The sequence below is a fragment of the Capsicum annuum genome, chromosome 5 (genome assembly GCF_002878395.1).
Source record: "Capsicum annuum cultivar UCD-10X-F1 chromosome 5, UCD10Xv1.1, whole genome shotgun sequence".
NCBI lineage: Eukaryota > Viridiplantae > Streptophyta > Magnoliopsida > Solanales > Solanaceae > Capsicum > Capsicum annuum.
This window is the reverse complement of record NC_061115.1, coordinates 97,664,889-97,673,893: the sequence shown is the minus strand read 5'-3', so window position 1 is coordinate 97,673,893 and position 9,005 is coordinate 97,664,889. Positions and strand designations below refer to the sequence as shown.

General features: G+C 35.6%; 1 protein-coding gene and 1 long non-coding RNA gene across 2 annotated transcripts in view; both read left to right on the top strand.

The window, feature by feature from the left end:
• LOC107870879 (protein MODIFIED TRANSPORT TO THE VACUOLE 1) overlaps window positions 1-5,325 on the top strand; it is a 16,157-nt gene extending 10,832 nt beyond the window's left edge. Inside the window, exons 4-5 of the mRNA XM_016717571.2 lie at window positions 3,755-4,720; window positions 4,955-5,325. Coding sequence (XP_016573057.1) covers window positions 3,755-4,720; window positions 4,955-4,996 — 1,008 coding nt within the window. The 3' untranslated portion in view covers window positions 4,997-5,325. The remainder of the gene's footprint in view (window positions 1-3,754; window positions 4,721-4,954) is intronic.
• A 1,331-nt stretch (window positions 5,326-6,656) lies between these two features.
• LOC124898906 lies at window positions 6,657-7,394 on the top strand. The gene is made up of 2 exons (XR_007055809.1): window positions 6,657-6,955; window positions 7,125-7,394. It is a non-coding gene; the product is annotated as an uncharacterized LOC124898906 (long non-coding RNA).
• The last annotated feature ends 1,611 nt before the right edge of the window (window positions 7,395-9,005 follow it).

Here is a 9,005-nt window from a genome sequence, read left to right as displayed (position 1 = left end):
GGAGTCGAGCCGACTGTGACCTTAACTCGGCGAAAGCAGTGGTTGGTTGGTTCAGAAGACGGCGAGAGAAAGGGAAGGGGAAAGGGGAGAGGATAGAGAGGACTAGTGCGAGAGAACGGGGGCGAGGATGTAACCTTAACAGTTTCTGGCACTCCTACGCCGTCGCCGGCGTCGTCCGGTCAAGGTTCAGTGAACTTTGGGTCGGGGACGTTAGGGTTAGTGAACGTTGTGAACGTTATGTATTCCAGAGAGAGAAAATCACCAGTACCCAGCTCCACCCACTCTCGGTCGACGATAATGAATAATAATAAAAAGAAAATCAAGAATGCACATGATTTGAGAATGAATTGCCACCGAAAAGCCAAGATTAACGTTCCAAAGATAAGTACAAAAATAATAAAATAAAATTGTTTATTTGTTTAAAGCTTCATGTCAAAGAATATGGACTATTTAAATTCAAAGTTTAGCTTAAGGGACTATTTGGTCATTTTTCTCTCAAAGAATAAGGATCATTTTAGCAATTATTAGTTTATAAGAAAAATGTACAAACTTAAATGACATTATTGGAACCAAAAAAGGATAAATGACTTTAGTGAGACATTTTCCTAAATTGAGTGACAATATAAGGAATTGATTTTAAAAAAATGAAATATTTATGTTTGCTAGTACCGATGGATTGTAATGGTGGTCGTGGCAATAATGGTTTGTGTTAGTGGCTCGTAATGTTGACTGTGATAGTTGTGATGGTAGAGATGGTTGTTGTAGTGACTGTCATGATGGTGACGATTGGTAGTGTTGGTGGTGGTTTTGTATGGTCAAGTTGGTTAATGTTGGTAGTTGGCGGTATTAATAGTGGTGATTGAAGAATGTGTCGTAGTTGGTGGCGATTCTAGTTGTGATGGTGGAGGTGATTTGTAGTAGGGATTGATCATACCAGTGGTGTTGGTAGTGGCTGAAAGTGATGGAGGTGGCGCCGACGGTGACAATGGTGGTATGATGGTTGAAGTATATGTGGTGGTTGAAGGTGTGTTGGTGGTAGTTGGCGGTGGTGTTAGTTGTTCATGGAGTTGGTTTGTGGTAGAGATTGACCCCAATGGTTGTGGAGGTGCCGGTGATGGTGGTTAGAATGAGTAGAATTATAATGATAAGAGTAGTAGGTGTGGTAGTGGCTGATAGTAGTGGGTGATGGTGGTGGTAGATGACGGTATGGTAGTCGACTAGGGTGGTGGTTATGATGAGAAAGGTGGTAACTGGTGGTGACTGATATAGTGGGTAAAGGTGGTGAATATTATCCATACAAGAATACCTTTTAATGGTATTAAGACTTTGTTCTAGATCTTAATGGTTACGACACATTCAAACTAATAAAGTGCCTAAATCTTAATGAAGACAAATACACTTAATGGCTTAAGGTCTGAACCATTCGATCCAAACTTCCATTAAGTGCGAACAAATCTGTTGGTTTTAATAGAGATGAGTTAGAGAAGAACATAAAGAGTTTTTTTTTTGTAAAGCTATATATTTTATTGATCTTCAACTTCTCCTTAAATAGTGCTATTTCAACTAAAAATAATCCCAATTCGACTAGGAGTTGTATAGAAAAAAAAAAAGAAAATCAAAAAATAAATTGCGTGCATTATTCCTTAAAACAACTTTTAACACTCCTCTTTGCTTTAGGAACTGCAAAATTTTGGTCTTCTGTCTTGGGATCTCCACACTTGATAACCGAAAGTGACCTTGCGAATAAATCTGCAGATTCATCTTTTGGCTTGTAGTGCTGCACTAAATTTACTTCTCGTCTTGAATGCAATCCTTGACTATTAAATCCTTTTGGCATGTCTTCCTTCTTCGTTTGCATCTTGAAATTAAACTTACCCGTTTTATTTTTCTGGAACATAGATAACTCCTCCATTGCTTCAATTCCTTTATGAACATTGAGTTCTCCTTTAAACCTAGGAGGTTCATATATTGCTTGTGCTTTCAATTAGGGAATCATCTTCTAATTTTTCCGGCCTATGATCTTTTTCATGTTCTACAGAAACATCTTTCATTGGATCAAATAAGAAATGTTTACCTCTCATTTTAATGTTTAAAATTTCTTTTCCAGCACCGTTATTGATGAAGCAACGTTTATCCTTAAAGGATATTTTGTATCCTTTTTCTACACGCGCATCTGCTTCATGGTTCTCAAATTTGCTTTTGCAAATAACTGCTTCATGGCCAAGTTGATTGCACTTGTTGCACTTCGCGTCTGGCCTTTTCCAGCATCTGTATGGTGGGATGACCCATTTTTCCACCGAGCTCACAAGGTGGGTAATTTTTTATATTTTTACCCTTTCTTTGAGTTTTGTGGTTGACTATTAAGGTTCCTTCAACCATATAATCCTGCCTCATAAGTTTCCTTTGTTCCAGTGCCTAAAAAAATTTAACTCTGCCAAGGTAATCTTGGACAGATCTTGTATATTTTCCAAGGTAATTATGCATGCTTCATATCTTTCGGGCACTGTAACAAGAATTTTTTCAATAATTCTTGAATCTTTAAATTCAGTGCCCAGTAATCTTACCTTGTTAACAATGCCAAGTAATCTGTCCGAGTATTCTTTGATTGTCTCGGAGTCTTTCATTCTCTGCAACTCGAACTCTCTTATTAAATTTAGTACTTGTATTCCTCGAATTCTTTCATCTCTGACATATTCTTTCTTCAAATAATCCCAAATTTCTTTCGGTGATGTGAGACATAATTCTTGTAAAAATAGTTGTTGAAACAGAAGCAAACAGAGTTGCCTTCGCCTTGGACTTTGTGGTTTTCTTTTCATTGTGACTCTTGATGGGCTCTGGGGGGATTATTTGGCAGCGGATTAATTTCATAATCCTCTTCCACAACTTCCCATAGATCAAGAACCTCCAAGTAAGTTTTCATTCTCACAGCCCATAATTGATAATTTTCACCATAAAAAACGGATGGAGCCATTCGTGAAAAACTATTTTAAGAATCTATCTCTTCACTCATAGGTCCCCGAGTCCCTCAAGAAAAATAGCTCTAAATAACAATTGTTGGTTTTAATAGAGATAGGTTAAAGAAGAATGCAGAGAGTTTTTTTTTCTTTCTGTAAAGCTATATATTTTATTGATCATCAACTCCTCCTTAAATAGTGTTATTACAACTAAAAATAGACTAAACTTATCATAAAAGTAAACTTATTTGCAACAAAAAATAATAACTAATCAGTCTCCTACAACAAATAGGAATCCCAATTTGACTAGGAGTTGTATGGAAAAAAGAAAGAGAAAATCAAAAAATAAATTGCGTGCATTATTCTTTAAAGCAACTTTTAACAAAATCCATTAAGTGCAAACAAATGAGGCCAAGATTTTTCAAAGATGAACATTCTGCAATTCCTCTCCCTCCTCCAATAGAAATGAGGAAACGCAAAGACAAATATAAATGCAAAGATTAATGTTTATATAGAGAGAGGGAGGGAGGGAGGGAGGGGGAGGGGGACCAGGTGAAAACATTATCTCATGATCTTCCATGTCATGCACCATTGTGATTCTGACATTAGGTCCATAAAGGTTGTGAGTTGTGATAGTGAAATAAGTCCTCTTACCGAGTTTGAGTTATACATCTCAGCTTCAAAAGGAAAAGGAAAAGGGAAAATAATATTTGGTGTGCATATCTTGGCATCTTGCAACAAATGTATGAGCGCATTATGCATCATCTTTCCTAGTGAATTCATGTGATGATTATGGGCAGGTCTTGAGTCTTCTGAATGATGGACAAACAGCTGATTCTGTGGATCACGTAGATATGTCAGCAAAGGCTGGTAACCCTGCTGTTCAGATGCCTGACTTGATAGACACAGATAGTTCTGATTATCTGTTTGGAGCAGATGATTTAGCAAATAAGCAGAGTGGTGAAGGCATAAATATTGTATCCTCGGCTGCCACCCCTCTGATGGATGATCTATTTGGTGACAATTTCATTGGCGGCCTTAGCTCTGGCCAGCAAAAAAATGATGATGACCCCTTTGCTGATGTCTCATTTCACACCAGTAATGAGAGGGCGCCTGAAGATGATCTCTTTTCTGGAATGACAGTTGACAAATCAGATGCTACTGATGTCCTTTCGGATGTCAATAAAAATGGACCCAAACTGTTTGACATCTTTGGTCCCAGCGTTGAAGTTCCTCAGGAACCCAATAATCCTAGGAAGGAGGTTCCTGATTTGATGAATAGTCTCTCCTTGAATGGGAGTGAGTTGTCTATGAAGCAGAATGGCAGCTCAGGGGGAACCCCCTATCAGAATATATTTCAAGAGTCCACTATTGATCCTCGTCATGAGGCTTCTAATGTTAACTTGAACAGCACACTTTCCTCCCAGGCTGGTGGAGCAAATGCAAGTCCCATGTTTCCTTTGGGTGCTATGCAATATAACTTGCCTCCTGGCTTCGTGTTGAATCCATCATTTGCTCCTCAGGCTCTAAACTATAATGCCATGGGTAACATTTTCGCTCAACAACAACTCCTTGCAACACTTTCCAGTTACCAGCAATTAGCGAACGTGCACCCATCCACTAGTGCTAGTCATGCTGCACATTCTGCTGAAGGTTATGGTTCAGCTCTCCCAGATATCTTCAATGCTAGCATTTCTAGTCAAACTCCTACTTCCTTGATGAACACTTCGAAGAAAGAAGATACGAAAGCATTTGATTTTATCTCGGTGAGTTTGGTCCTTGTGCACTTCCATTTTCTATTATTGCTTTGAATCTGCTTTACCTCATTGGTAGGGCTTCTCAGTGTTTCTTTTTTGTCAATGTTGTCAGAACTAGAGTTTGTCAGTTCTGATTGTGAACAGTAGGGTGTCTTTCCCAAACGCGGGAAGACTAAACTTCATATTAGGACTGTATGACTCTCTAACTTTGTTCCCATGGCGGATTCTTTTTGGTATTTGCAGGATCATTTGGCTGCGGCTCGTGATCCAAAGAGGGTGATTTGAACCGTAATAGCTCAAAGCAAACCACAAGAATACACTGCTTCTAAGATGAAGCTATACAGAGTCTGAAGCTGGAACTTAATTTATAAAGGTCCTTTAGAAGCAGTGATGTCGATGTGAAGAAAACATTTTTTTTTCAATAATGAGTATTCCTTGTGTTAGGAGCGCTTTGATCTTTGAGAATTAGCTTTTACCTGATGAACAGAAGTTTCGATGTCCGTTGGAACTGGAGTTTTTGCAAGGGTTTTAAGGGCGTGACATATTGTTGTGTTCAGAGATGACGTTTGGAGTTCAGGCTCAAGTAACTGTGCACTTGGTTGCATCTTCTCTCATATTATTCTTGGACTCCCTTCTGACCATTTTACTTTCTTACTTCCTCCGTCCCATTTTATGTGTCATCATTTTTTTTTCTGTCCATTCCAAAAAGAATATCACCTTTTCTTATTTGGTAACTATTTAAAGACCCAATTACACTTTCACCCTTGTTTGTCCCACTTATAAAGGCCCACTTAATTAAAAATAATAATAGTACATTGTTTTAATGAAGGACAATTTGGTAAAAACCATCAAGTTTTTACTTATTTCAAACTCTGTGTCCGGTCAAATGGCGACACATAAAATGGGACGGAGGGAGTATCTTTTTTAATTTGCACACCTTTAACAAAGTATTAATTAAAAGTTTGGTTTGACTAAATTATTCTTACTCTTTGATCTTAATTTAATACTACTTTCTTTCTTATTCACCAAAATAAATTTTTGTTCGAAGACCGATTTTACTCGGGGGAGGACAATAATGGCCAGTCGGCAGAAACAAATTCCACCGCATGACCTTTGAAATGAGATTTTTCACATTGGCTGCTTTATTATCTTTTTTTTTTTTTTTAAAATTGCTCTATTATTATTTTTTAAGTCTAGCAAAAAAAAAAAGTGCTCTCTATTGGTATTTTTTTATTTCTACCGAAAAAACACACTTAAAATTTCGTAGTTTTTTTTTTTTTGACAATTAAATACAAAATTGTAATGTTGTAATTGCTACTTTCTATTTTTTGGTTGTTATATAAAATAACATATTTTATACAACTATGATACGTATACATTTTTATGTAACAATACTATTTCCATGCACATCCTATACATATACATATTTTGTACAAGAATGATACATTTTTTTATACAGATCATATATAGAAAAATATATTATATATAACAATTATATAGTTTCTATCCACATTCTATACAATAATTGTATAGTTTCTATCCACATTTTATACAATAATTATACAATTTTTATACACATTATGCAACCTTTAGCTATAATATATTCAAATATGTATTTTATGCAAAAATTATACAATTTATATACAAATTTTATGCAATTTCTATACATATTACATGAATATGTATTTTATACAATAACTATATAATTTTTATATCATTATATTTACCTATTTATATTTAAAAAAAGTAGATTTTTTTAGCAAAAAAATGTAACTAAAACACACAAAAAAGTAATAGTTAAGTGTTTAAAAGGGGTTGAAATAATAGACCAAATTTGGAAATGGTTATTTCATGGAAATATTATAATTGCGTGGCCATACAATGACATTAGTTTAAAAATAGCTATTTAGGAGGTAATAGTTTGTCATATCCTTTTCCATTTTATTTATGAAAAGAAGCAAAAACAATAATCCAAAAAAAGCTAAAAGAAGGCCAAATCCTAAACATAAAAAATTAGTCTGGGACCAACTGACACCCGATCCATCCTACAACAAAACTCTTATCTGATTTTATCAGTGTGATAAATAATCTATTTCTTCAAACAACACATTATCCAAATCCTGTTGGCAATGTTGCATTTCCCTTTCCATCATGTTCATTGTGATTGCTTCACCGACATTTTAGTGTCAGTTGATGCTCTCTTTTCGGGTGTTGTCTTCTTCGATCTTGGATCTCTTTTATATGGTTAGCAACTAAGTATTTCTCTCATTTATTTTCTTATTACCCCTTGCTTTCCTCGTTGTTATACTGAGCTTTTTCTCCGCTAGATTATTCTCTTCTACTAACCAAGTATCTCATGTTGATCTATCTCTGATTGTGTTGTAACTCGGACTCCTTGCCCTCTTCCGTCTAGGTGCAATTGAGTTTGCCTTCTGATAAGCTGATAGTGCTAATTTTCATGTATTCTTAGAACTTTGTACCGCCCTCTGCTTACTTTTTGACTTGTTTCTTTAATTTGTGGATCTGACTCTGATAGCTTTAGATTTTTGTACCCTGACCAAAGCTCGCCTTAATTCCAGATCCTTTATATTATTTTCTTTCTTCTATGTATATACCTTTTTTTTTCCCTTGAAATCTCTAATGTAATGATCTGGCATTACTAGTAAAGTTGAGATTCTTATTAGTTGTCATGATTCGATTTATTAGTTATGATGACACCTACTTTATCTCTCGATAAGCTCAATTGTAGCCCGAATCTATAAGCAAATGGGCTAATTTGATAGAAAAAAGTCTTAAAAGTAAAAAATTTGCAAGTAAAGACTTACAATAATAAATCTGAAAGATACATAAAACATCAATAACTATCTCACGACCTAGTGGTGCCGGTACAAGAGCCACTAGAAGAAAGAAACATAAGTACTATAGTAGTTAGTATTATACAACCTAATTTCTCACCTACTATAACCCACCAGAAAGTAAGCAAATCTATAGTCCAGAACTACTGGTAACAGACTACCAAAATAAATAAAGGAAGAATGTGGAATAAATATAGTCTAAGACTAAAATACATAAGATAGTTCCAAAACTCAGTGAAATCAATACAAGAACTTCTAATAGAATGAGGCTACAAATGAAGTGCTAAATGAATATATTGATACAACGTATCTCCGAATACAACATAAAGATTAGTCTAGCACATAAGAGGGAGAATGATAATACTCTGGATGCCAGAAGCTTACCCTATGTCTTCAAACCATAGCTGCTTCGCACAATGCACACAATAACGAAGAGAACCCCTACTGTGTTCTGTAGGCTGCAGAAGTGTAATATGAGTATCAAACACGTGGAACTCAGTAGGCAACTGCCAGTTGAGCTTCAAAGATAATGCAAATATAAATATCATGCAATCAGGAATGTAAACTGCACCCAAATACCCCCCTCCCCCCCTCCCCCCTCCCCCCCCACCCCAAAAAAATAGGATAAAACTAAGGAAAAAAATAAGGTTAAACTATCCTATTCTAACCATACTCAGGAACCTAAGCACCATACTGTATATAACTGGCCATTATATTAATAAAAGCATAAGAAAGATGTATATATTTGTATACAAGATCAAAGAATGGATATACAATATGAATAAATGAAAGAGGGGAGGGATATATGATAATACCATAATTACTTTAGATAGATACAAACACCTGATCAAGGCTAACTTAAAGTTACAATCTAAGTAATCACACTAGCATCTGAAGGCCTCCTAATCAAAGTAGGAACTAGTGTTAAAATAACTAGGACCTAAAACCATAATACCTAAACTTGGGATGATTATGAAAAACAAAATAACCGTAAGATAAAGAAATCAGAATCATACCTCAAATCTCAATACCAGTCCAATAATCAATCTATCACGAACTAACTATAATAACAATAACAATATAAAGTAACCAGCTAGTCTGGACAACTAATATCTAATCGAACCTTTTATAAACCACCACTGACATAGGCTCGATGGCTCGCAAAGGCAGGATCTACGAAGACCTCTCTTCTCTGTTACAATGACTCATGGACGAAGTGGCCCCTAGGGGGTTTGGAAGTACTCATATACACCGACTTGGTCCTGATCCAAGATTTTCAATAACCATCATCATCATTAGTTTACTTTTCTAGTACCATATATATATACATACATACATACATATAAAATACACGAACTATAACCCTGGCTAAATCATCATAAAAATGTCAAAAGCATCAAAATCTATCTCAATTGAGGTAAATAGTAATAGCAAAATCG